At 49.0% G+C, this 27,453-nt stretch overlaps 1 protein-coding gene across 4 annotated transcripts in view; it reads right to left on the reverse strand.

Annotated features, from left to right (window-relative positions):
- PNPLA7 (patatin like phospholipase domain containing 7) overlaps window positions 1-27,453 on the reverse strand; it is a 408,012-nt gene that overhangs the window by 97,387 nt on the left and 283,172 nt on the right. For all 4 annotated transcript variants that reach the window (XM_054007693.1, XM_054007690.1, XM_054007692.1 and 1 more), the window contains exon 26: window positions 21,886-22,004. In XM_054007693.1, coding sequence (XP_053863668.1) covers window positions 21,886-22,004 — 119 coding nt within the window. The remainder of the gene's footprint in view (window positions 1-21,885; window positions 22,005-27,453) is intronic.

Consider the following 27,453-nt stretch of genomic DNA (forward strand, 5'->3'; position numbering starts at 1 on the left):
CGAGGGTGGTGAAGCACTGGAATGGGTTACCTAGGGAGGTGGTGGAATCTCCTTCCTTAGAGGTTTTTAAGGGGATTGGTCCTGCTTTGAGCAGGGGGTTGGATTAGATGACCTCCTGAGGTCCCTTCCAACCCTGATATTCTATGATCTTCCAAGTATCAGGGGGTAGCCGTGTTAGTCTGTATCTACAAAAACAACAAGGAATCTGGTGGCACCTTAAAGACTAACAGGTTTATTTGGGCATAAGCTTTCGTGGGTAAAAACCTCACTTCTTCGGATGCATAGAGTGAAAGTACTGTACTTTCGGATGATGTAATGCATCCGAAGAAGTGAGGTTTTTACCCACGAAAGCTTATGCCCAAATAAATCTGTTAGTCTTCAAGGTGCCACCAGACTCCTTTTTGTTTTTGTATGATCTTCCAGATCATTAATTAAGATATTGAACAAAACCAGCCCCAGGACCGACCCCTGGGACACTCCGCTTGATACCAGCTGCAAACTAGACATGGAGCCATTGATCACTACTAGTTGAGCCTGATGATCTAGCCAGCTTTCTATCCAACTTATAGTCCATTCATCCAGCCCATACTACTTTAACTTGCTGACAAGAATACTGTGGGAGACCGTATCAAAAGCTTTGCTAAAGTCAAGGAATAACATGTCCACTGCTTTCTCCTCATCCACAAAGCCAGTTATCTCGTCACAGAAAGGAATTAGGTTAGTCAGGCATGACTTGCCCTTGATGAATCCATGTTGACTGTTCCTGATCACTTTCCTCTCCTGTAAGTGCTTCCGAATTGTTTTCTTGAGGACCTGCTTCATAATTTTTCCAGGGACTAAGGTGAGGCTGACTGGCCTGTAGTTTCCCGGATCCTCCTTCTTCCATTTTTTAAAGATGGACACCACATTAGTCTTTTTCCACTCATCCGGGACCTCCCCCGATCGCCATGAGTTTTCAAAGATAATGGCCAATGTCTCTGCAATCACATCTACCAACTTCTTTAGCATCCTCGGATGCAGTGCATCTGGCTCCATTGACTTGTGCTTGTCCAGCTTTTCTAAGGCCTGGTCTACACTACGATTTTAGGTCGAATTTAGCAGTGTTACTTTGATTTAAGCCTGGACCCGTCCACATGATGAAGCCCTTTTTTCGACGTAAAGGGCTCTTTAAATCGATTTCTTTACTCCACCTCTGACGAGGGGATTAGCGCTGAAATTGGCCTTGCTGGGTTAAATTTGGGGTAGTGTGGACGGAATTCGACGGTATTGGCCTCCAGGAGCTATCCCAGAGTGCTACATTGTGACTGCTCTGGACAGCGCTCTCAATTCAGATGCACTGGCCAGGTAGACAGGAAAAGGCCCGCAAACTTTTGAATCTCATTTCCTGTTTGGCCAGCGTTGCAAGGTGCAGGTGAGTGCAGATCTCATCAGCAAAGGTGACCAGGATGGAGTCCCAGGATTGCAAAAGAGCTCCAGCATGGACCGAATGGGAGGCACGGGACCTGCTCGCCCTATGGGGAGACGAATCCGTGCTAGCTGAACTCTGTTCCAGTACACAAAATGCCAAAACATTAGCAAAAGTCTCAAAGGGCATGAAGGACAGAGGCCATAACAGGGACGCATAGCAGTGCCGCGTGAAAATTAAGGAGCGAAGGCAAGCCTACCACGTAAGAACATAACATAAGTATGGCCGTACCGGGTCAGACCAAAGGTCCAACCCCTCCTCTCTACACCATTGTTTCATCCAGACATTGAGACTCTGAAGCTCTGCCTGCCTACCTGGCCCTGCGCGTGGAACTGGGAGCATTTCTGAGAATGCCATCATAGAGGTCCTGGATTTCAGTCTCTTCCCTAGCAGCCTAAATTTGGCCTCCAGGACATCTCTCCTACCCTTCCCTATGTCATTGGTACCTACATGTACCACGACCACCGGCTCCTCCCCAGCACTACACATAAGTCTGTCTAGATGCCTCGAGAGATCCGCTACCTTCACACCAGGCAGGCAAGTCACCATGCGGTTCTCCTGGTCATCACAAACCCAGCTATCTAAGTTTCTAATGATAGAATCTCCCATTACTAACACCTGCCTTTTCCTAGCAAACTGGAGTTCCCTCCCCCGGAGAGGTAACCTCAGTGCAAGAGGCAACCCCAGCACCATCTGGAAGGAGGGTCCCAACTATGGGAAGGTTTCCCTCTGCTCCCATTGACTGCACTGCTTCCCTGGGCTTTTCACTCTCCTCAACAGCACAGAGGCTGTCTGACCGGAGGTGGGACAATTCTACAGTGTCCTGGAAAACCTCATCAACATACCTCTCTGCCTCTCTTAGCTCCTCCAGTTCTGTTACCCTGGCCTCCAAACTCCATACGTGGTCTCTGAGGGCCAGGAGCACCTTGCACCGAATGCACACATACACCACCTGCCCACAGGGCAGGTAATCATACATGCTGCACTCAGTGCAATAAACTGGATAGCCCCCACTCTGCACCTGGGCTTCTGCCTGCATTGTCTCCTAGTTAATGAAAGGGTTGTTTAAGCAAGAAGTTTTGAATGTAGTTTGGTTTATAGGTTTTAAGGGGACTAAAGGGAAACAGATAGAACTGGCAGGGGACCCCTGCTCCCTTCCCACTCCCTTTCCAAACTCCCTTGCGAAACTCCCTGTTAGCAGCCCCTGTTCGCAAAAGCTCCTTGGTCACTTGTGCGCTGCTTTATAAAGCCCTGGCCTGTGTGAATGCCCCGCCCACTGATTAAGGCTCAGCTAATTACCAGAGGCTTCTAGCTTTCAAACCTTCCTTTGAAGCTCACAGCTTCCAACTGCCAGCCACAGCACACGGTCCTTCAAACAACCAAACAGACAAACACAAGCTCAGCACACAGCAAGTAACCCCCAAACACAAACAGACACACACTATAGACAGTAACACACACTACAGACACAAAACCAGAGAGGCAAACAGAAGGTCTGGGGCAGAGCCGGAGACATGCCTCTTCTACGCTGAGTTGCATGCCATGCTAGGGGGTGCAGCCACCACTACCCCAATCCTGTGCTTTGACTCCGTCAATGGAGAATCATGCAACACTGAAGCAGGTTTTGGGGATGAGGAAGATGATGAGGAAGAGATTGAAGATAGCTCACAGCAAGGAAGCGGAGAAACCGGATTTCCCAACAGCCAAGATACGTTTTTCACCCTGGACCTGGAGCCAGTAACCCCCGAACTCACCCAAGGCGTGCTCACGGACCCTGAGGGCAGACAATGGACCTCTGGTGAGTGTACCTTTGTAAATATTACACATGGTTTAAAAGCAAGCGTGTTTAATGATTAATTTGCCCTGGCATTCGCGGCCAGTACAGCTACTGGAAAAGTCTGTTAATGTGTATGGGGATGGAGCGGAAATCCTCCAGGGACATCTCCAGAAAGTTCTCCTGGATGTACTCCCAAAGCCTTTGCAAAAGGTTTCTGGGGTGGGCTGCCTTTGTCCGTCTGCCATGGTAGGACACTTTACCATGCCAGGCCAGTAGCACGTAGTCTGGAATCACTGTATAACAAAGCATGGCAGCATATGGTCCTGGTGTTTGCTGGCATTCAAACAACATCCGTTCCTTATCTCTCTCTGTTATCCTCAGGAGAGGGATATCATTCATGGTCACCTGGTTGAAATAGGGTGCTTTTTTTAAGGGGACATTCAGAGGTGCCCGTTCCTGCTCGGCTGTTTGGCTGTGGCAGAACAGAAATGTTCTTCGCTGTTAGCCACACGGTGGGGGGAGGGGTGATCATCTCAGAGAATTGCGTGTGTGGGGGAGTTATTTGGGTTTATGCTGCACGCTAACCCACAAACCACAGCCCCTCCTTTTAAATTGCCAACCCATTTTAAATGCCTAACCCAGCGGCCGCTTGGTATGGGAAATGAGGGTGCTGCTGTTTGAAACCATTCCCACATGTTATGAAGGTTAAAGAAGCCAAAAGACTGTGGCTTACCATGGCTGCCTGCAAGCCGAATTCTGTTGCCTGGCACTGCGTGAGTGATCTCTCGCACCAAACCGGCAGGCCCTCAATATAAGAGGCAAAATGCGACCTTGTAACGAAAGCACATGTGCTGTGTAATGTGAACAGCAAGGTTTAACGGGAAAGAGTGATCCTATTGTTCTCTAAAATGTGGCTTTTTAGCTACCACTCTCCCTTTTCCCCCACCAGCTGCAAATGTTTCTCCTTCGCAGAGGCTAGCGAAGATTAGAAGGTGAAAAAAAACGCACTCGGGGTGAGATGTTCTCTGAGCTGCTGCTGTCTTCCCACACTGACAGAGGACAGCAGAATGCGTGGAGGCAAACAATGTCAGAGTGCAGGAAAGCACAATATGAACGCAAGGAGAGGTGGTGGGCTGAAGAGAGTAAGTGGCGGGCTGAAGATGATACATGGCATCAGCTTGATGACAGCAGGCAAGGGTCGATGCTCCAGCTGCTGGAGCATCAAACTGATATGCTCCAGCGTATGGTTGAGCTGCAGGAAAGACAGCAGGAGTACAGACCACCGCTACAACCCCTGTGTAACCAACAGCCCTCCTCCCCAAGTTCCATAGCCTCCTCACCCAGACGCCCAAGAACGCGGTGGGGGGTCCTCTGGCCACCCAGCCACTTCACCCCAGAGGATTGCCCAAGCAACAGAAGGCTGGCCTTCAATAAGTTTTAAAGTGCAGTGTGTCCTTGTCCTTCTCTCCTCCCCCACCCCACCCCACGCTTCCCTCCTCCCCCACCCCTCCCAGGCTACCTTGCGAGTTATCCCACTGTTTGTGTGATGAATTAATAAAGAATGCATGAATGTGAAGTAACAATGACTTTATTGCCTCTGCAAGTGGTGATCGAAGGGGGGAGGGGAGGGTGGCTAGCTTACAGGGAAGTAGAGTGAACCAAGCGGGAGGTGGGGGGTTATCAAGGAGAGAAAAACAGAACTTTCACACCGTAGCCTGGCCAGTCATGAAACTGGTTTTCAAAGCTTCTCTGACGCGCCCTGCTGTGCTCTTCTAACCACCCTGGTGTCTGGCTGCGTGTAATCAGTGGCCAGGCGATTTGCCTCAACCTCCCACCCCGCCATAAATGTCTCCCCCTTACTCTCCCAAATATTGTGGAGCGCACAGCAAACAGTAATAACAATGGGAATATTGGTTTCGCTGAGGTCTATCCGAGTCAGTAAACTGCACCAGCGTGCTTTTAAACATCCAAATGCACATTCTACCACCATTCTGCACTTGCTCAGCCTATAGTTGAACAGGTCCTGACTACTGTCCAGGCTGCCTGTGTATGGTTTCATGAGCCACGGCATTAAGGGGTAGGCTGGGTCCCCAAGGATAATTATAGGCATTTCAACATCCCCAACGGTTATTTTCTGGTCTGGGAAGTAAGTCCTTTCCTGCAGCTTTTGAAACAGACCAGAGTTCCTGAAGGACACGAGCGTCATGTACCTTTCCTGGCCATCCCATGTTGATGTTAGTGAAACGTCCCTTGTGATCCACCAGTGCTTGCAGCAGCATTGAAAAGTACCCCTTGCGGTTTATGTACTCGCTGGCGTGGTGCTCCGGTGCCAAGATAGGGATATGGGTTCCATCTATCGCCCCACTACAGTTAGGGAATCCCATTGCAGCAAAACCATCCACTATGACCTGCACGTTTCCCAGAGTCACTTCCCTTGATATCAGCAGTTCTTTGATTGCGTTGGCTACTTGGATCACAGCAGCCCCCACAGTAGATTTGCCCACTCCAAATTGATGCCCGACTGACCGGTAGCTGTCTGGCATTGCAAGCTTCCACAGTGCTATCGCCACTCGCTTCTCAACTGTGAGGGCTGCTCTCCTCTTGGTATTCTTGTGCTTCAGGGTAGGGGAAAGCAAGTCACAAAGTTCCATGAAAGTGCCCTTACGTATGCAAAAGTTTTGCAGCCACTGGGAATCGTCCCAGACCTGCAACACTATGCAGTCCCACCAGTCTGTGCTGGTTTCCCGGGCCCAGAATCAGCGTTCCATGGCATGAACCTGCCCCATTAACACCATGATGTGTGCATTGCCAGGGCCCGCACTTTGTGAGAAATCTATGTCCACGTCTATTTCCTCATCACTCTCGTCACCGCTCTGCTGTCGCCTTCTAGCCTGGTTTTGCTTTGGCAGGTTCTGGTTCTGTGTATACTCCAGGATAATGCGCATGGTGCATATAGTGCTCAAAATTGCCGCGGTGATCTGAGCAGGCTCCATGATCCCAGTGCTATGGTGTCTGGGCTGAAAAAAGGCACGAAATGATTGTCTGCCGTTGCTTTCACGGAGGGAGAGAGGGAGTGGGGGCCTGTCGACATGTACCCAGAATCACCCACGACACTGTTTTTGCCCCATCAGGCACTGGGATCTCAACCCAGAATTGCAATGGGCAGGAACTGTGGGATAGCTACCCACAGTGCAACGCTCCAGAAGTCGAAGGTAGCCTCGGTACTGTGGACACAGTCTGCTGACTTAATGCGCTTGGAGCATTTTGTGTGGGGACACACACAATCGACTGTATAAAAACAATTTCTAAAAAAACGACTTCTATAAATTCAGCCTAATTTTGTAGTGTAGATATACCCTAAGTAGTCCTGAACCACTTCTTTCTCCAGAGGGCTGGTCGCCTCCTCCCCATACTGTGCTGCCCAGTGCAGTAGTCTGAGCTGACCTTGTTTGTGAAGATAGAGACAAAAAAAGCATTGAGTACATTTTTCCATATCCTCTGTCACTAGGTTGCCTCCCTCATTCAGTAAGGGGCCCACACTTTCCTTGACTTTCTTCTTGTTGCTAACATACCTGAAGAAATCCTTCTTTTTACTCTTAACATCCCTTGCTAGCTGCAACTCCAAGTGTGATTTGGCCTTCCTGATTTCACTCCTGCATGCCTGAGTAATATTTTTATACTCCTCCCTGGTCATTTGTCCAATCTTCCAATTCTTATAAGCTTCTTTCTTCATTTAAGATCAGCAAAGATTTCACTGTTAAGCCAAGCTGGTCACCTGCCATATTTACTATTCTTTCTACACATCGCGATGGTCTGTTCCTGCAACCTCAATAAGATTCTTTAAAATACAGCCAGCTCTCCTGGACTCCTTTCCCCCTCATATTATTCCCTCAGGGGATCCTGCCCATCATTTCCCTGAGGGAGTCAAAGTCTGCTTTTCTGAAGTCCAGTCATGTGAGTTATCCCACCAAGTCTCTGTTATTCCAATCACATTGTAATTCTTTGACTATGAAGGGACTTCCAGTTCTCCCTGCTTCTTCCCCAGGCTTCTTTCATTTGTGTATAGGCACTTAAGATAACTTGCTGATTGTCCCACTTTCTCAGTGTGAGGCAGGAGTCCTCCCCTCTTGCGCTCTCCTGCTCGTGCTTCCTCCTGGTATCCCACTTCCCCACTTACCTCAGGGCTTTGGTCTTCTTCCCCCGGTGAACCTAGTTTAAAGCCCTCCTCACTAGATGGACACCTCAGAAAGAATATAGGCAATGGCTGCCTCTGAGAGTCATCAAAGCATGTAAGGCATGTTATATGTTTATGTGACCCTGGACCCCATCTTGGGCCAGTAATTTTCCATGCACCTGGGCTGTGGGCTTTGTTTAGAACAGTAAAATTCCAAGAGGATCATGGTATTCTGGAGTAGAGTATATAAGATCATACAATATTCTGGAGTGACACGGGCCTTGTTGGGTAGAAAAGCAACATAAAATATCACGTAACAAAATGAGTGCTCTCCACTATATAGCAAGAAATCCTCAGGTCTAAAATATCTAACAGAATAAAATCTCTCCTTGGCTCCCCAAGCATAGCCAATGCTCTCCTCTTTCTCATCTCTCAGTGTTTCAATAGTATGCAAGAGACCTAGGAAGGATGATATTTAACGTGTTAATAAATAAGAGAAAATGAACTACTCCAGGTCAGAAAACTGTGTGGGTGAGCAAGATAATGATTCTTAACTGACACTAAGAATAAAGCTTTAGGGGCTGGCAGCTAGAACATTAGATGACTGTACAGGAGACAGGAAAATTCTAACCTTCATTACGCTGAATACTCCCTCCATGAATACACTGGCCTATGGACAAAAGTATGACATTTCCAGGTTTTTAAATAGACCACAACATGCTTTATGATTCTGATTGTCAATAATTTCCTATGAGTCATGAGAGCAGAAATGTCCAAGTTACTATTTATAAAAGGGGTGTGAGTGCATAGATGCGGGGCAAGAAGGAATAAAATGCGACAAAGAGTCCTGTGGCACCTTATAGACTAACAGACGTATTGGAGCATAAGCTTTTGTGGGTGAATACCCACTTCGTCAGATGCATGTAGTAGAAATTTCCAGAGGCAGGTATAAATATGCAGGCAAGAATCAGTCTAGAGATAATGAGGTTAGTTCAATCAGGGAGGATGAGGCCCTCTTCTAGCAGTTGAGGTGTGAATGCCAAGGGAGGAGAAACTGCTTTTGTAGTTGGCTAGCCATTCACTGTCTTTGTTTAATCCTGAGCTGATAGTATCAAATTTGGAAATGAACTGAAGCTCAGCAGTTTCTCTTTGAAGTCTGCTCCTGAAATATTTTTGTTGCAGGATGGCTACCTTTAAATAAAATGAATCTCAGCAGCGATGTTACGGTCTCTTAGGCCTGGTCTACACTTGGGGGGGGAGAGATTGATCTAAGATACGCAACTTCAGCTACGAGAACAGCGCAGCTGAAGTCGATGTATTTTAGATCGACTTAGAATTACTTACTTTGCATCCTCGTGGCGCAGGATCGACGGCCGCGGCTCCCCCGTTGACTTTTCTTCCGCCTCTCGCCAAGCTGAAGTTCAGCAGTCGACGGAGAGCGATCGGGGATCGATTTATCGTGTCTACACTACACGTGATAAATCGATCCCCGATAGATCGATCGCTACCTGCCGATCCGGCGGGTAGTGTAGACATACCCATATAGACCACCAAATCAGGAAGAGGAAGGTGATGAGTCATTCTTCAAGTAGGAACAAGATTAGCTAACATACATGAGCTAGTAATAATGGGGGATTTTAACTTCCTAGATATCTGTTGGAAGACTACTGCCGCAAAACATAGTATGTTCTGCAAATTCTTTTAGCATGTGTAGGGGACAGCTTTCTGATTCAGAATGTTGAGGCATCCATTTTGGATCTGGTTTGACCAACAGGGATGAATTAGTTGCGAATGTGAAGGTAGTCGGGAACTTGGGAGGAAGTAATCATGAACTGATAAAATTCAAGATCCTATGGAAAGGGGCCATGAGAACAGCAAAACAAGGACACTGGACTTCAGAAAGGTGGATTTCAACAGACTCAGAGAAATAGCAGGCAAGGTCCCGTGGAAAGACCAATTAGGAAGAAAAGGAGTTGAAGGGGGTTGGCAGTTCCTAAAAGATGTAATACTAGAGGGTCAAGCCAATCCCACGCAGAGGAAAGATAAGAAGAGCCAGAGGAGGCCAATGTGGCTGCACAAGGAGCTTTTTAGCTATCTAAAAAGGGATCCATCCAGGAAATGGAAGGAGGGGCATGTCACCAAGGAAATATACATGGCAATAATATTTACAAACTCATGGATGACAGGAGAGGCCCCAGAAAACTGGAGAAGGGTTAATGTAGTGACCCTCTTTAAAAAGGGGTAAAAGGAGGAGCCCGGAAACTATAGACCAGTCAGCCTGACTTCGGACGCTACCTGGGACGCTACCACGGCAACGTATAAAACATTCTATTTGCGCATACCTGGAGAATGAAGGGGTGATCACTAACAGCCAACATAGATTTACCAAGAACAAATCAAGCCAAACCAACTTGATTTCCTTCTTTGACAAAGTAACTGATTTGGTGGATAGGGGGAATGCAGTAGACATAATATACCTGGACTTCAGCAAGGTTTTTGACAAATCCCACATGACATTCTGATAAGTAAGCTGGAGAAATGTGGGCTCAGCAGAACTACCATTAAGTGGATACATAATTGGTTAAACATCTACAAACAAAAAGTAACTATTAATAGAATGATGTCGGATTGGAGGGAGGTCTCCAGTGGGGTTCCACAGGGATCTGTGCTGGGTCCCATGTGCTTTAACAGCTTTATTAATGATCTGGATGTAGGAATCATAGAATTATAGAAGATTAGTGTTGGAAGAGATCTCAGGAGGTCATCTAGTCCAAACCCCTACTCAAAGCAGGACCAACACCAACTAAATCATCCCAGCCAGGGCTTTGTCAAGCCGGGCCTTAAAAACCTCTAAGGATGGAGGGACAATGAAGAGAGAGCATACTGATCAAATCTGCAGATGACACAAACGCTGGGGGGGTTGCCAATACCTTAGAAGATAGAGGTAAAATTCAGTGGGTTTTTGACAAACTGGAGAATTTGGGCTATAGACAGCAAAATGAAATTCAACAAAGCCAAATGTAAGGTGCTACACTTAGGTAAGAAAAACCAAATACAAAAATACAAAATGGGGGATAACTGGCTTCGCAGCAGCACTGCTGAGAAGGATCTGGGAGCTGTGGTGGATCACACCTCAACATGTGTCAGCAATGTGATGCTATCACAATAATAGCAAATGCAATTTTAGGTTGCTTTAACAGAGGCATAGAATGTAAGTCACGGGAGGTGATAGTACCGTTCTACTCGGCGCTGGTTAGGCCTCAGCTGGAGGACTGTGTCCAACCTTGGTCACCAATGGATAGAAAGGATGTGGAGAAACTGGAAAGGATCCAGAGGCGAGCGACAAAGATGATCAGAGGGATGGAATGCAAGCCATATGAGCAAAGGTTGAAGGAACTGGCAATGTTTAGTTTGGAAAAGAGGAGATTGAGGGGGCACATGGTAGCGGTCTTTAAATACTTGAAAGGTTGCCATAAAAAGATGGAGAAATGTTGTTCTCTCTTGCCACAGAGGCAGGACAAGAGGGACTGGGTTCAAACTACAGCATAGTAGATTTAGATTAAATCTCAGGAAAAACTTCCTACCTGTCAGAACAGCAGGACAATGGTATAGACTGCCTAGGGAGATTGTGGAAACTCCTTCATTGGACGTTTTCAAAAGGAGGCTGAATAGCCATCTGCCTTGGATGGCTTAGATAAAACAAATCCTGCATCTTGGCAGGGGGTTAGACTAGATCAGTGGTTTTCTAACTTTTTTTCTGGGGACCCAGTTGAAGAAAAGTATTGATGCCTGTGACCCAATGGAGCTGGGGATGAGGGGTTTAGGGTGTAGGAGGGACTCAGGGCTGGGGAGGGTTGAGGTGCGGGGGTGAGGGCTGAGGGGTTTGGCTGGGAATGAGGGGTTCAGGGTGTGGGAGGGGGCTCTGGGTTGTGGAAGGGGTTTGGGGTGCAGGAGAGGCTCAGGGCTGGGGGTGCAGGCTCTGGGGTGGAGCCAGGGATGAAGGGTTTGGGGTGCAGGAGGGGCTCTGGGTTGGGGGTGGGCTCAGGGATGGGGTAGGGGGTTGGGGCACAGACTTCTTGAACCACAGGACCTTGGAACTCTCCTTTGCAGAATGTTTGCCTCAGGAGAAAGTTCTCAAAGAACAGAATTATTTTGGAAGAAACTGCAAAAAAAAGTGCAGGTGGTGATCTATTTCTAAAAGCCCACTGGGACTTTGGCCAGAATTCTAAAGGGAAGAACTCCAGGTGGGTGTTCTGCCCTTTCTGCTATAGGAAACCTCTCACAAGCAAAGATGAGGCAGAGGTTTTGAATACTGTAAACACCAACATAATTTCCCATTAGGGTACGAGTCATTCCTTGCTGCCAGAATTTTTAATTAATGGCTTTGGAAAGTTTTGAAATGCTGTTTCCAAAAATAAGGATCCATGCAGGGATTAACATGTCTGCAGAAGAGAAGAATGAGGGGGGATTTGATAGCTGCTTTCAACTACCTGAAAGGGGGTTCCAAAGAGGATGGATCTAGACTGTTCTCTGTGGTACCAGATGACAGAACAAGGGGTAATGGTCTCAAGTTGAAGTGGGGGAGGTTTACGTTGGTGTCAAGGCTCCTTCCCCACTCTGAACTTTAGGGTACAGATGTGGGGGCCTGCTTGAAAACTTCTAAGCTTAACTACCAGCTTTGATCTGGTCCGCTGCCACTACTCCCAATGGGCTAACTCCCTTCCCTGGGTAGCCTTGAGAGACTCTTCTACGAACTCCCTGGTGAACACTGATCCAAAACCCTTTGGATCTTAAAACAAGGAGGAATTAATCATTCCCCCCCTCTTCCCTTTCCCCCCACGAATTCCTGGTGAGTCCAGATCAATCCCCTTGGATCTTAGAACAAGGAAAAATCAATCAGGTTCTTAAAAAGAAGGCTTTTAATTAAAGAAAAACGTAAAAATTGTCTCTGTAAATCAGGATGGAAAAAAAATGGTTACTTACCTTCTGTAACTGTTGTTCTTCGAGATGTGTTGTTCACGTCCATTACACATTAGGTGTGCGCGCGCCGCGTGCACGGACGTCGGAAACTTTTTCCCTTAGCGGCTCCCGTCGGGCCAGCAGGGCCTCCTTTCCCCCCGCCAGAGTGGCGCCCCGCTCTAGGGTATATATATCCCTGCAGGCCCGACCCCCTCGTTTCCTTCTTGCCAGTGATTCCAACAGAGGGGAAGGAGGGTGGGAAGTGTAATGGACGTGAACAACACATCTCAAAGAACAACAGTTACAGAAGGTAAGTAACCGTTTTTTCTTCTTTGACTGATTGTTCACGTCCATTACACATTAGGTGACTCACAAGCTTACCATTGGAGGCGGGTAGGAGTCAAGGTAAAACTGATTGTAGCACAGCCCTGCCAACCACTGCGTCCTCTCTGGTCTGATGATGGATTGCGTAGTGGGCTGTGAACGTATGCACGGACGACCAGGTGGCTGCTTTACAGATTTCCTAGATCGGAACCTGCGCCAAGAAAGCCGCCGAGGATGCTTGAGCCCTAGTCGAGTGAGCCCGGATCTCTTGGGCTGGTACGTTGGCGAGCTCATAGCACGTGCGTATGCAACGCACAATCCATGCTGACAAGCGTTGTGTTGAGATAGGTAGGCCTCTCATACGTTCCGCAACGGCAATAAACAGCTGAGGTGTTTTGCAGAACGACCTGGTCCGCTCCAGATAAAACGCCAAGGCCCTCAGAACATCGAGGGTATGCAGGCTGCGGTGGCTAGGGTCTGCATGGGGCTTAGGGAAGAACACCGGTAGACAAATGTCTTGCCCCATGTGAAACTGCGAGACCACTTTTGGAAGGAATTAGTTGCACCTTATCCTTATGAAAAACTGTATAAGGGGGTTCCGAAGTGAGGGCCCTCAATTCCGATACCCTCCTGGCCGATGTGATGGCCACGAGAAATGCCACCTTCCACGAAAGATGTGTGAGGGAGCAAGCGGCTAGGAGTTCAAAGGGGGGCCCCATGAGCTTAGTTAGGACCAGGTTCAGATTCCACGCAGGGACTGGTGGGCGCAAATAGGGAAACACCCTCTCCAGTCCCTTGAGGAATCGGGCTATTGTGGGGTTGGAGAACACTGACACTCCCAACTCCCCCGGATGGAACACCGATATGGCAGCCAGATGCACTTTAATTGAGGCGGGGGTGAGCCCTTGATGCTTGAGGTGCAGTAAGTAGTCCAGAATTGATGGGACTGAGGCCTGCAGAGGCTGTATGTGCTGAGGCTCGCACCAGTGGGAGAACCTCTTCCATTTGGCCAGGTATGTCGCTCTTGTGGAGGGCTTCCTACTACCAAGGAGAATTTGCTGGACCTGGTGGGAGCACTTGTGTTCCGCATCATTCAGCCAGAGAGATACCACGCCGTGAGATGTAGCGACGGTAGGTTCAGGTGGAGCAGGCGACCCCTGGCCTGTGTGACGAGGTCGCGATGGAGGGGGAGGGTAATCAGGACGGCTATGGACAATTCCAGCAGGGTCGTGAACCAATGCTATCGTGGCCACGCCGGGGCGATGAGGATGATTGTTGCCTTGTCCCTGTGGGTCTTGAGGAGGACCTTGTGGATGAGCGGGAATGGAGGGAAGGCATACCTCAGGCTCCCTCCCCACGGAATCGTGAAGGCATCTGCCAACGACCCCGGGCTGAGGTTCTGGAAAGAGCAAAACTGAGGGCATTGTCTGTTGTCCTTGGTGGCGAATAGATCCACCCGGGGAAACCCCCACCTCTGGAAGATTGAATGCAGGACGTCCCGCCTCAAAGCCCATTCGTGCATGTGGTAGGATCGGCTGAGGCGGTCTGCTAACCCGTTTTGGACCCCTGGGAGATACGTTGCGATTAGATGGACCGAATGGGCTATACAGAAGTCCCATAGGCGGAGTGCCTTGTGACAGAGGGGAGAGGACCAGGACCCGCCCTGCTTGTTTATGTAGAACATGGCGGTAGTGTTGTCCGTCAGAACTGACACGCTGTGACCTCCCATGGTGGCGTGGAAGGTCTGACAGGCGAAGCGAACCACCCTCAGCTCCTTCAGATTGATGTGAAGCAACCTGTCTTCCCTGGACCACAACCTCTGGGTCCGCAGTTCCCCCAGGTGCGCCCCCCAACCCAGGTCCGATGCATCTGTTACTAACGTCAGAGTGGGTTGTGGGGCAGCGAAGGGGATCCCTTTGCAAACCTGCTGTTGATCGAGCCACCAGCGGAGGGAGCTTAACACCCGAGCCGGGATCGTCACCACCTGGTCCAAGGGGTCTCTGTAGGGGCGATACATTTGGGCTAGCCACAACTGCAATGGCCTGAGCCTTAGGCGGGCATGTCTGACTATGTGTGTGCAGGCTGCCATGTGCCCCAGGAGCTGCATGCAGCACCTTGCCATAGTCGTGGGAAATTGCTGGACGGAGCTTACGACCCCTTGAATGGCCAAGGACCGCGACTCTGGAAGACTTGCCCGCGCCGTCACCGAGTCCAGGATTGCACCTATGAAGTCCAGTCTCTGCGTGGGAATTAGCATGGACTTGGGCACGTTGACCAGTAGGCCGAGCCTGCCGAACACCTGTAAGGCCACGTCATGTGGGAGCGGACCTCGGCCTCTGACCTGCCCGCGAGGAGCCAGTCATCCAAGTACGGGTACACGCGCATCCTTCTCTTCCGAAGAAAGGCTGCTACGACGGACATGCATTTCGTGAACACTCGTGGTGCCGTTGCTAGGCTGAAGGGCAGGACCGTAAATTGAAAATGGCGCTGGTTGATGGTGAAGCGCAGGAACCGCCGGTGGGACGGGCGGATGGCGATGTGAAAATACGCATCTTTCATATCGAGGGCAGCGTACCAATTCCCTGGATCCAGGGATGGGATAATAGTTCCACGGGAGACCATACGGAAACGTGTTCTGACCAGAAACTTGTTTAGTCTGCGCAGACGGAGGCCCCCTTTTGCCTTGGGAATTAGGAAATACCTGGAGTAGAATCCTTTTCCCCTTAGGTCTGGTGGGACCTCTTCCACTGCTTCCACTGTGAGGAGGGTCTGCACCTCCTGCATGAGAAGTTGCTCGTGAGAGGGGTCCCTGAAGAGGGACGGGGAAGGGGGATGGAAGAGAGGGGGCGAGGAGAACTGAAGGGTATAGCACGCCTTCACCGTGCGCAGGACCCAGCGGTCCGATATTATGTGCGACCATGCACGGTAGAAATGGGACAGGTGGTCCCTGAAACATAGAGGTGGATCCAGAATGGAATGTGGTACGCTGTCCTCGAGCGTAGCTTAAAAAGCCTGGTTTACTTCCTGACTGCGGCTTGCCTTGGCCATGACCTTGGCCTTGGTTAGGCGTATTGTTACGTCTCCGCCTGTTATCTCTGCCACGACGGCGGTACGGTTCTTGCCGAGGACGAGGGTGGTACTGGCGGAAGGCCTGAAGCCTGTAACCATGCCATCCTCCCTGTGCAAGGAAAAGGCCGGGGTAGAGACCGTCGAATCGTGGAAGTCAACGAATGGCTATGCAGGTGGTGTCGGAGAGAAGGCTTTGGATTCTTCGACCATGGGATGGTGTTCCAAGAAGAAGGAGTGCTAGGCAGCGACGGGCTCCACCTAACGAAGAGAGGGAAAAGCATCTTTGCCAGCAGGCTGGCTAACCTAGTGAGGAGGGCTTTAAACTAGGTTCACCGGGGGAAGGAAACCAAAGCCCTGAGGTAAGTGGGGAAATGGGATCCTGGGAGGAAGCACAAGCAGGAGAGCGCAAGAGGGGAGGACTCCTGTCTCATGCTGAGAAAGAGGGACGATCGATGAGTTATCTTAAGTGCCTATACACAAATGCAAGAAACCTGGGAAACAAGCAGGGAGAACTGGAAGTCCTGGCACAGTCAGGGAACTATGATGTGATTGGAATAACAGAGACTTGGTGGGATAACTCACATGACTGGAGTACTGTCATGGATGGATATAAACTGTTCAGGAAGGACAGGCAGGGCAGAAAAGGTGGGGGAGTTGCGTTGTATGTAAGAGAGGAGTATGACTGCTCAGAGCTCCGGTATGAAACTGCAGAGAAACCTGAGAGTCTCTGGATAAAGTTGAGAAGTGTGAGCAACAAGGGTGATGTCGTGGTTGGAGTCTGCTATAGACCACCAGACCAGGGGGATGAGGTGGACGAGGCTTTCTTCTGGCAACTAGCAGAAGTTGCTAGATCGCAGGCCCTGGTTCTCATGGGAGACTTTAATCACCCTAATATCTGCTGGGAGAGCAGTACAGCGGTGCACAGGCAATCCAGGAAATTTTTGGATAGTGTAGGGGACAATTTCCTGGTGCAAGTGCTGGAGGAACCAACTAGGGGCAAAGCTTTTCTTGACCTGCTACTCACAAACAGGGAAGAACTAGTAGGGGAAGCAAAAGTGGATGGGAACCTGGGAGGCAGTGACCATGAGATGGTCGAGTTCAGGATCCTGACACAAGGAAGAAAGGAGAGCAGCAGAATACGGACCCTGGACTTCAGAAAAGCAGACTTTGACTCCCTCAGGGAACAGATGGGCAGGATCCCCTGGGAGAATAACATGAAGGGCAAAGGGGTCCAGGAGAGCTGGCTGTATTTTAAAGAATCCTTATTGAGGTTGCAGGAACAAACCATCCCGATGTGTAGAAAGAATAGTAAATATGGCAGGCGACCAGCTTGGCTAAACAGTGAAATCCTTGCTGATCTTAAACGCAAAAAAGAAGCTTACAAGAAGTGGAAGATTGGACAAATGACCAGGGAGGAGTATAAAAATATTGCTCACGCGTGCAGGAGTGAAATCAGGAAGGCCAAATCACACTTGGAGTTGCAGTTAGCAAGAGATGTTAAGAGTAACAAGAAGGGTTTCTTCAGGTATATTAGCAACAAGAAAAAAATCAAGGAAAGTGTGGGCCCCTTACTGAATGAGGGAGGCAACCTAGTGACCGAGGATGTGGAAAAAGCTAATGTACTCAATGATTTTTTTGCCTCTGTCTTCACACACAAGGTCAGCTCCCAGATTGCTGCACTGGGCAGTACAGCATGGGGAGAAGGTGACCAACCCTCTGTGGAGAAAGAAGTGGTTCGGGACTATTTAGAAAAACTGGACGTGTACAAGTCCATGGGGCCGGATGCGCTGCATCCGAGGGTGCTAAAGGAGTTGGCGGGTGAGATTGCAGAGCCATTAGCCATTATTTTTGAAAACTCATGGCGATCGGGGGAGGTCCCAGATGACTGGAAAAAGGCTAATGTAGTGCCCATCTTTTAAAAAGGGAAGGAGGAGGATCCGGGGAACTACAGGCCAGTCAGCCTCAGTCCCTGGAAAAATCATGGAGGAGGTCCTCAAGGAATCAATTATGAAACATTTAGAGGAGAGGAAAGTGATCAGGAACAGTCAGCATGGATTCACGAAGGGGAAGTCGTGCCTGACTAACCTAATTGCCTTCTATGATGAGATAACTGGCTCTGTGGATGAGGGGAAAGCAGTGGATGTGTTATTCCTTGACTTTAGCAAAGCTTTTGATACGGTCTCCCACAGTATTCTTGCCGCCAAGTTAAAGAAGTATGGGCTGGATGAATGGACTGTAAGGTGGACAGAAAGCTGGCTAGATCGTCGGGCTCAACGGGTAGTGATCAATGGCTCCATGTCTAGTTGGCAGCCGGTTTCAAGCGGAGTGCCCCAAGGGTCGGTCCTGGGGCCGGTTTTGTTTAATATCTTTATTAATGATCTGGAGGATGGTGTGGACTGCACTCTCAGCAAGTTTGGAGATGACACTAAACTAGGAGGCGTGGTAGATACACTAGAGGGTAGGGATCGGATACAGAGAGACCTAGACAAATTAGAGGATTAGGCTGAAAAAAACCTGATGAGATTCAACAAGGACAAGTGCAGAGTCCTGCACTTAGGACGGAAGAATCCCATGCACTGCTACAGACTAGGGACCGAATGGCTAGGTAGCAGTTCTGCAGAAAAGGACCTAGGGGTCACAGTGGACGAGAAGCTGGATATGAGTCAACAGTGTGCTCTTGTTGCCAAGAAGGCTAACGGCATTTTGGGCTGTATAAGTAGGGGCATTGCCAGCAGATCGAGGGACGTGATCGTTCCCCTTTATTCGACATTGGTGAGGCCTCATCTGGAATACTGTGTCCAGTTTTGGGCCCCACACTACAAGAAGGATGTGGAAAAATTGGAAAGAGTGCAGCGGAGGGCAACAAAAATGATTAGGGGTCTGGAGCACATGACTTATGAGGAGAGGCTGAGGGAACTGGGATTGTTTAGTCTCCAGAAGAGAAGAATGAGGGGGGATTTGATAGCAGCCTTCAACTACCTGAAGGGGGATTCCAAAGAGGATGGAGCTCGGCTGTTCTCAGTGGTGGCGGATGACAGAACAAGGAGCAATGGTCTCAAGTTGCAGTGGGGGAGGTCCAGGTTGCATATCAGGAAAAACTATTTCACTAGGAGGGTGGTGAAACACTGGAATGCGTTACCTAGGGAGGTGGTGGAGTCTCCTTCCTTGGAGGTTTTTAAGGCCCGGCTTGACAAAGCCCTGGCTGGGATGATTTAGCTGGGAATTGGTCCTGCTTTGAGCAGGGGGTTGGACTAGATGACCTCTTGAGGTCCCTTCCAACTCTGATATTCTATGATTCTATGCCGAGCGCCTCATCACTACCCCTGACGCGATTGTCCTAGCAGCTGCGTCAGCAGAGTCAAGGGAGGCCTCCTTGCGAGAGGGCGGGCGGTACTGCGGAGAGCGGGACCGGTACCCTGATGACCCAGATCTCGAGGCCCTGGATGGGGGGCCTTGCTGGTGGTAGGCCCAGGGTGTCCAGAATGGCCATTGGCCTGGCTGGCCCCATTGAGGATGACAAGAGGCTTTGTAGTTTCTACTGGCCTGTGTCCTGTGGGCATACCCGCCGTACCGGCCCGAGTCAGTCTCCGACACCACGGACGGTGATCTTGAAGGCCACGGCGGTGCCGTGGGACAGTGCCTCGGTAGTAGAGTAGTGTAGAGTAGTGTCTCCGTGACTGGGACCTGGAGTAGCGTCTCGCCGATCTGGACCTGGATTGGTACCGGTGACCACGGGACCGGGAACGACTACGGGTGGTCGGTCTCGGGGATCGTGTAACCGACGCGTCCCGGTGCCAATTCGAGTATGGCTGCTGGGTCGGTGCCGTCCGCTTATTGAGGCCCGACGGCTGTGGTGCTTTCTGCGCGGAGGGCAACCGGGAGTCCACCGAGGCGGAACTCAACCAGGACCGGTGCCATGAACAGTGCCGAGATGGCGACCGTGATGGGCGCACCATTGCCGGCTTGTCTCTGGATGGCAGTCTCGGCGGAGCGTCCTTAGTTTGTGGAGGGCCCTCAATGGACAATTCAATGAGGTCCTTTGCTGCCTCAAATGTGTCCGGAGTGGAGGGCTGTTCCAAGAGCTCCTCCAGCCCTTCCCCCTCACTCGACGCGCCTATCCCAGGGCTCGACGGGCCTTTCGGCGCTGGAGCCACTGACACCGGGACCTGTGCCGGGGCCATAACGGCCTTAGGCGCACTCGAGATCTTCGCTGGCACTGCCCTCTTATGCGGGGAGCGTCCTCGGGCCTTGGGTTGGCCCTTCGATTTCGGCGGCGAAGACGACCGGTGCCGTAAGTGTCCTCGCTGAATCGGTGCCGTGGGCTTCGGGTGTCCCGCCGGCGCCGGGTCCCGGACCGATGCCAGGGCGCTCCGTACTGAGGCAGACGGTGCCGTCGAAGTGGAGGGCTGTAACGCCGTCTCCATGAGCAGCTGCTTAAGGCGAAAGTCTCTTTCTTTCTTAGTCCTGGGCTTAAAGGCCTTACAGATCTTGCAGCGCTCTTTTTGGTGTGTTTCCCCCAGGCAACGGAGACACGAGTTGTGAAGGTCGCTCAATGGCATAGGCTTACGGCATGTGGCACAAGCCTTGAAGCCTTGGGCGTGCGGCATGCCCCGCCACGCAGGGCCGGTGCCGGGGTTGACCAAACACCTACTACAAGAGCTTAAGTACTTCTAAAGAACTGTTAACTACTAGCTTAACACTAACAACTAAAGAACTGATAACTGTGAAGATAACACTAATGACTATGCTAAGGGACACTCTCAGACGAGAGACAGAGTTGTTCCAACGCCGCCACGGATGGTAAGAAGGAACTGAGGGGGTCGGGCCTGCAGGGATATATATACCCTAGAGTGGGGCGCCGCTCTGGCGGGGGGGGGGGGGGGGGAGCCGCTAAGGGAAAAAGTTTCCGATGTCCGTGCATGTGGCGCGCGCACACCTAATGTGTAATGGACGTGAACAATCACTCGAAGAAGAATAACTTTACAGGGTAATCAAACTTAAAGAGCCCAGAGGAACCCCCTCTAGCCTTAGGTTCAAAGTTACAGCAAACAGAGGTAAACACCCTAGCAAAAGGTACATTTACAAGTTGAGAAAACAAAGATAAAACTAACATGCCTAGCCTGGCTGTACTTACAAGTTTGAAATATGAGAGACTTGTTCAGAAAGATTTGGAGAGCATGGATTGATGTCTGGTCCCTCTTAGTCCCAAGAGCGAACTCCCCCCAAAACAAAGAGCACAAACAAAAGCCTTCCCCCCGCCAAGATTTGAAAGTATCTTGTCCCCTTATTGGTCCTTTGGGTCAGGTGTCAGCCAGGTTATCCGAGCTTCTTAACCCTTTACAGGTAAAAGGATTTTGGAGTCTCTGGCCAGGAGGGATTTTATAGTATTGTACACAGGAGAGCTGTTACCCTTCCCTTTATAGTTATGACAGTTGGATATTAGGAAAACCTTTTTCACTAAGAGGGTGATGAAGCACTGAAATGGGTTACCTAAGGAGGTGGTGGCATCTCCTTCCTTAGAGGTTTTTAAGGTCAGGCTTGACAAAGCCCTGGCTGGGATGATTTAGTTGGGGATTGGTCCTGCTTTGAGCAGGGGGTTGGACTAGATGACCTCCCGAGGTCCCTTCCAGCCCTGATATTCTATGATTCTACGTCACTGCAAGCCAAAAGCGGCGAGAAAGTCTCCGTGCTTCCCTCTGTCATATGCCAATAGACAGAAGAGAATAGGGAAGAGAGAATTCTCCCTTTGGAACAAGCCAAAACATTTGTGGTTTCTGTTGCATAAATCCACACTTACAGCCAATGATGACAGCATCTCCTGAGTCTCCCCTACATAGGTGCTCACAAGAACATAAAAATGTCCATACTGGGACAGACTAAAGGTCCAGCTAGCCCTCCATATCCTGTCTTCTGAGAGTGATCAGTGCCAGATGCTTCACGCATATGTGCAGGAAGTGTAGAAGTCACCACCTGCCCCAGGGTTCACAGGACAAGTGTGATTTTCCAGACTGTGTCTCAACCCATAGGATCATTTCAGAATACAACCTGATGACAATGTTGCATCACGTCTGGTAAGAGGCCTTATCAGAGTACACAGAACAACCATATGGGACTTACCTGGCTCCACCACCTCCGAGCACTAGGGCCACAGCATTTCCAGTCAAAACACGGGCTAGTCGAGAGAAGTCAGAGTGACGGTCTGGTGGTTTCTGAAATACTCGTTCATACATTTCTATCTGCAGGGCAGAGAAAGGGCAATTTAGAGCATGGTTTATCACACATGTGCAATGCACCATTAGGAAGTAGGCAGACATAGCTAGATTAAAGCTAACACTGTAACAATAGCCAAATCTTCACTACCATTGTTACCTGTGCTAGCTTGATTCAAGTGAAGGTATAACTGTAGCATGGGTAGGATCCCCATGCTGGTTTTAATCTAGCCACCACTAGATGCTCTCTTCATGGCAGTCCAGAACCACAAGCCACCGTGTTACCACTCTGCCTTAGCAAGTGTGAGCATGAACTTTGCTGGAGATTAGCATGTGTGTCAGCTCCCTGACACTGCAGCCTGTCTGCCTTGCCAGCCAGCTCCTCAACACTCTACCAATCTAAACCCTGTCTTGCAGGTAACAATCAGTGACTTCCCAATTCCTAAGTTCCCCAGACACATCTCCATGGAGCATGCTGTCCCTCTCACTAGACACTCACAGAAGTTAAGTTCCCTGTCTCCAAAGAGACACAGCACACACCAGTCTGCTAGCTTAGCTAAAGACTCACATTGACTTCAATATAACAGTACTGAGATGATTTATAGTACAACTAAGAATGCATTTATTAACAAAAACAAGAGATGTAAGTGATACTTAGCAAGAGTAAAATAGACAGGCATGGCTACTAACAAAACAATATGAAACATGCTTTCCAATGTCTACTACTAACTTTGCCTAAACAGCTTTCTCACTTACCTCAAGCCACCAGCATCTCCAATCCTTCTGGCAAGAGGATCCAATGTTCACAGAATCAGAGGGTGCTGTCTCCTTTGTTCCCTAAATGATGGTCTCCTTATATTTCCCCAAAGTCCACTGTCTTTCCTCAAGAGCCAGAAAAACTTCCTGGGGATACAGACTCTGTCCCCTAGCATGCTCACTAAGCTATCTTCCCCTTGTTAACTTGATTGCTGTGATTATCTTACATGTACATGTGCTTTCATTGTCCTCTGCCTGCAAGCAAGCCGGACAGACTGGTCAATGCACATTCCTTTGTCTAGGGTAGACTGGGTTTATGCACTGCCGTCCAAACACATCTGAAGAACATACTTCCAGCACATACATAATTCATTATACACAATGTGTCACCAGTTTACATACAATACCGTACAAGATATCCTTTGGATACATATTATGACGACAGTGTGTTGGGTTTCTGAGTGTGTCAGGCCTGATAAGAGTTACTGTATAGTGGGCCCCCTGCCAGAGGGCATGAAGGGGCTCTTGGGGTCACACACAAGTAACAACACAAGTGAAGACATGATGGCACAGGCTTGTACTTGGGGCAGCTAGCCTAAGTACAGGCCCACCAGGGACCTTGGATACATCCTCAGGTTGCTAACCTGTGCTGAAGCCTGTGCCACTGGTCTTCACTGCTATTGTTACCCGGGCTAGTTTTCATCTTGTTCCATCTACGCATGCTACAATTACATCTTCACTTGCAGCTATGGTATACTCTAAATGAGGAAGTTGCCCTTGGGAGGAAGATCATGTGTGTTTGAACAGAGACTTCATTCTTCAAGAAACTACCAATTATCACCACTAGGAACATTCCTGTCCTGGACAGGGACCTGGATTTGTAGAGCTTCAATTGTTCAAAATAGTAACAAATGTCTAATTTCACTAACAATAACATGCCTTAACCACTTCAAGTGTCCCTGAAAAACAATCCTACAAGCAACCTAGGGACACACTATATATCTCCTCTTCCCAGACCTTTTACATGCCTTCAATTTGTACACTTTTCTATATCTTCCACATTTTCTATGTCTGTATATCTGCTGCTTAGTATCTGTGGAACAATGCCTGTGTCCACCACTGCTTGGACCCTCATTCAGACCTTCATCTCCTGTTGCCACAGTTCTTACAATAATTTTCAATATAGGCTCACCAAGTTCAAAGTCTCTAGTATGTGCATGGTACTGCTAACCAATTTCACACTTGTACAAATAAGTGCAACAACTTTACCCCAACCTCAAATTCTCCCCGTTCGTTTCAGAACACTGCTCCAAGGTCAGGCACCATCAGCCTACCCTGTCCTTGCCCCTCTTCTCTGCTCCTCCCGTCGCGGAATGTTTGCCTCCATTCCTTCATACTGTCTTGCAACTGCCCAGGCAAGCACCACCTTGTCTGCAGCTCCAACTGCACAGAAAAACTCCCCTGTTCCTTTGCTTCATCAGCTCTCTTCCATTTCTTTTTATCTGAAAATCTCTCCCCTCCCCTGCATGTATCTTTCCATTCCTTTTTTCCCTCGGCCATTTATTATTTAACTCTGGGAAGCACCTGGAGATGCCTTTGACATGGAAGACATTACACAAATTAAAGTTGCTTTAATTTTATGACAAGCACAGTGCAGCTGGGATATTGCAAACCTCTCTTATCACTTACGCAAATCTCACTCGTCTGGATCAAAGTTCTGTTCCCAGAAAACAAAGGAACTAATAAATAGTGGGTTCAGGTAGTGGGGGAAGCCTGCTTGCTGGCTCTCTAATTACCTGGCAAAGGGTTGCCCAGGGAGAAGGGGGCTCTCAGTACCTAGAGCCAAGGAAGCTACGGATACATTGAAAGCACTTTTGTATCCAGCATCTATTCAAAGAATTTTAGGGTATCTTTACATTGGAATAAAAGACCCGTGGCATAGCCACAGCTGGCCTGGGAGTCAGGGCTATGGCTGGGCTGGAGCAGAGCTGGGGGCAAAGTGGGGCTGGGCTCCTTAATTGAATTGGCTCGTTAGCACTGACCCCCCCACCTGGTAAGGCAACTCCCATCTTTTCATGTGCTATGATATATATTCTACTTACTGTATTTTTCACTCCATGCATCTGATGAAGTGGGTTTTAGCCCACAAAAGCTTATGCCCAAATAAATTTGTTAGTCTCTAAGGTGCCACAAGGACTCCTCGTTGTTTTTCCTGGTATCTTAATAGCTCACCATATGTCCCATGTGGTTTGTTTACTGTATTTGTTCAGCTCTCAATATTTCAGGACAAAACAACTTTTGGAGTTATCAGACAACTCCAAAAGTAAAATCTTTCACATAAGAAATGGTTACTCACCCTGTGCAGTAACTGTGGTTCTTCAAGATGTGTGTCCCTATGGGAGCTCCAATCTAGGTGCGCATTGACTGGAGATATTTCATAGCAGTGTCCGTGTCACCTGCACATGTGTGCTAGTCAGTCTTGTGCCCTGTGCCGTTGTTATAGAACTGCCCTCAGTTCCTTCTCTACTGCCAAGCTCCACAACAGAGAACTCTGAAGCAGAGGGGAAGGAGGACAGGTAGTGGAGTGCCTGTAGGGGGCCACATCTCGAATAACCACAGTGATTGCACAGGATGAGGAACTATTTCCTCTTCCAGCAGTATCCCTTTGGGTGCTGCACTCTAAGTGACTTCTGAGCAGTTCCCTCTAAGATGGGGGAGACTTCGGAGTACAGTACCAAAGAAAGTACAGCCAAACCAAACACAGTATCAGCAGCAGAGTTGTGAGTTATAGCATTCTGTTAGGTGAGCAAGTGGTGGCCTTACGTATTTCAATAATGGGCACGTTCTTGAGGAATGCCATAGATGTGAAAATGGACCTAATAGAATGAGTGCATATATTCAAAGGTGTTTGAATATTGAAAGATTTGTAGCAAGAATTAATACAGGCTGATCTCCACTTGGAAAGCCTTTGATTAGAGATTACAGACCCTTTTGACTATCTGCTACTGAAACAAACAACTTGTGGGTCGTTCTGAAGGACTTTGTCCTGTCCAGATAGAAGGCCAGGGCTCTCCTGACTTCATGGGTGTGCAGCAGTGCCTCCTGGTTATCTAGATGTAGTGTGGGGTGGAAAACAGGCAGGTAAATGGGTTGGTTAATATGGAACTCATAAGAAACTTTGGGTAAAAATTTTGAGGGGGTTGCAGCATGGCCTTGTCCTTAAAAACTACTGTGAAAGGGGGGCATGTAATCGGGGCTACTAGTTCCTCAACCTGCTGTGCCAACATGATGGCTATCAGGAATGCTGTCTTCATTGATAAATGGAGCAGTGAGCAGATAGCTGTTGGTTCAAACGGGGGTCTTGTGAAGCATTTAAGGACTCGACTGAGGTCCCAAACAGGAGTAGGGCATTGGACTGGCTGAAGAATCTCGCTGTGGTTGGGTGGGCAAAGACGGAATAACCCTTTATTGTGGGGTAGAAAGCCGTGATGGCTGCCAGGTAAACTCTTATGGAGCTCATCGAGAGTCCCAAGCTTTTTAGAGTTAGGACATAGTCCAGTATATCCAGCAGCAATGAGGTCATTGGTGGCATATATTTGAAGTCACACCAACAGACAAATCTCCTCCATTTTTGAGAGTACGTGCAGCGAGTGGACTGCTTCCTGCTGTGCAATAGTACTAATTTTACATCCTCTGAGCAGGTTGCCTCTAATCCCATGAACCATCAACCATGGTTTGAGACAAAGCACTGCGAGATTGGGGTGAAGGATCATCTCGCTTTCCTGGGAGAGGAGATGAGGAGCAGCGTGGAGAGTGATTGAGAGCAAACGGCCAGCTAAATCAGGTAAGAAATCTGGGCCAGGTCGGAACTCTTAGGATGACTCTGGCTTTGTCCTTTTTTATTCTGAGCATAACTTCGGTACCAAGGAAGCAGAGGTGCTCTTCTTGCCACCTCGGTCTGCTAACAGTGCAATCTCTCCGGACCAAGGCTTTGTCATCTTTCAATCTAGTGATGCCCTGGTATCGGAGGAACCAGTTGCCTTGCGGGTAACCTGACTGGAGAGCATATGGTGCCTTAGTGGTTCAAGACACTGACAACCTTGGTTTTTTTGAGGTAGATTCTCTACCTGATGATCCAGGGGCATGGGCCTTTAAGGAATTATGAGAGGAGTCTTGGGTCTTCCTCTTAGTGACCCAGAGATATGGGGCTCCAATATTGTGGAGACAGCAGATTTGCTCAGAGACCAGAGTACAGGGGGTGTCCCTTGGCATGGGTCAGAAGCTGGGCATAGAGAGCTCTCCATCATGAGGAAATGAAGTTTTATCTCTATGTTTTTCCAGGCTCTTGATTTCAGCGCCAGACAGATGTAGCTTTCCTGGGCAATGTGCAATTCCCCATGTCAACATATGCAGCGGGAGTATCCGTCACTTACCGGGATCACCTCCTGGTATAACAGACAATGTTTGAAGCTGGGAGAACCAGGCATAACTACTATCTAGTATCCATAATATATAACACATATGAAAGAAAAATAAACATTTTTTTAAAACTAGGACGCTTAAACTACTACTACTTACAACTAATTAGTCACATGCTAAGAGCTACTAAGGGTAGGTCTACATTATGGGGCTAAGTTGACCTTAGTTACGCAACTCCCCCTACATGAATAATGTACCGGAGCTGACGGGAGACCAATCAGTGGTCGATTTAGCGGGTCTT

Source organism: Malaclemys terrapin, chromosome 17 (genome assembly GCF_027887155.1).
Source record: "Malaclemys terrapin pileata isolate rMalTer1 chromosome 17, rMalTer1.hap1, whole genome shotgun sequence".
Classification (NCBI taxonomy): Eukaryota; Metazoa; Chordata; order Testudines; family Emydidae; genus Malaclemys; species Malaclemys terrapin.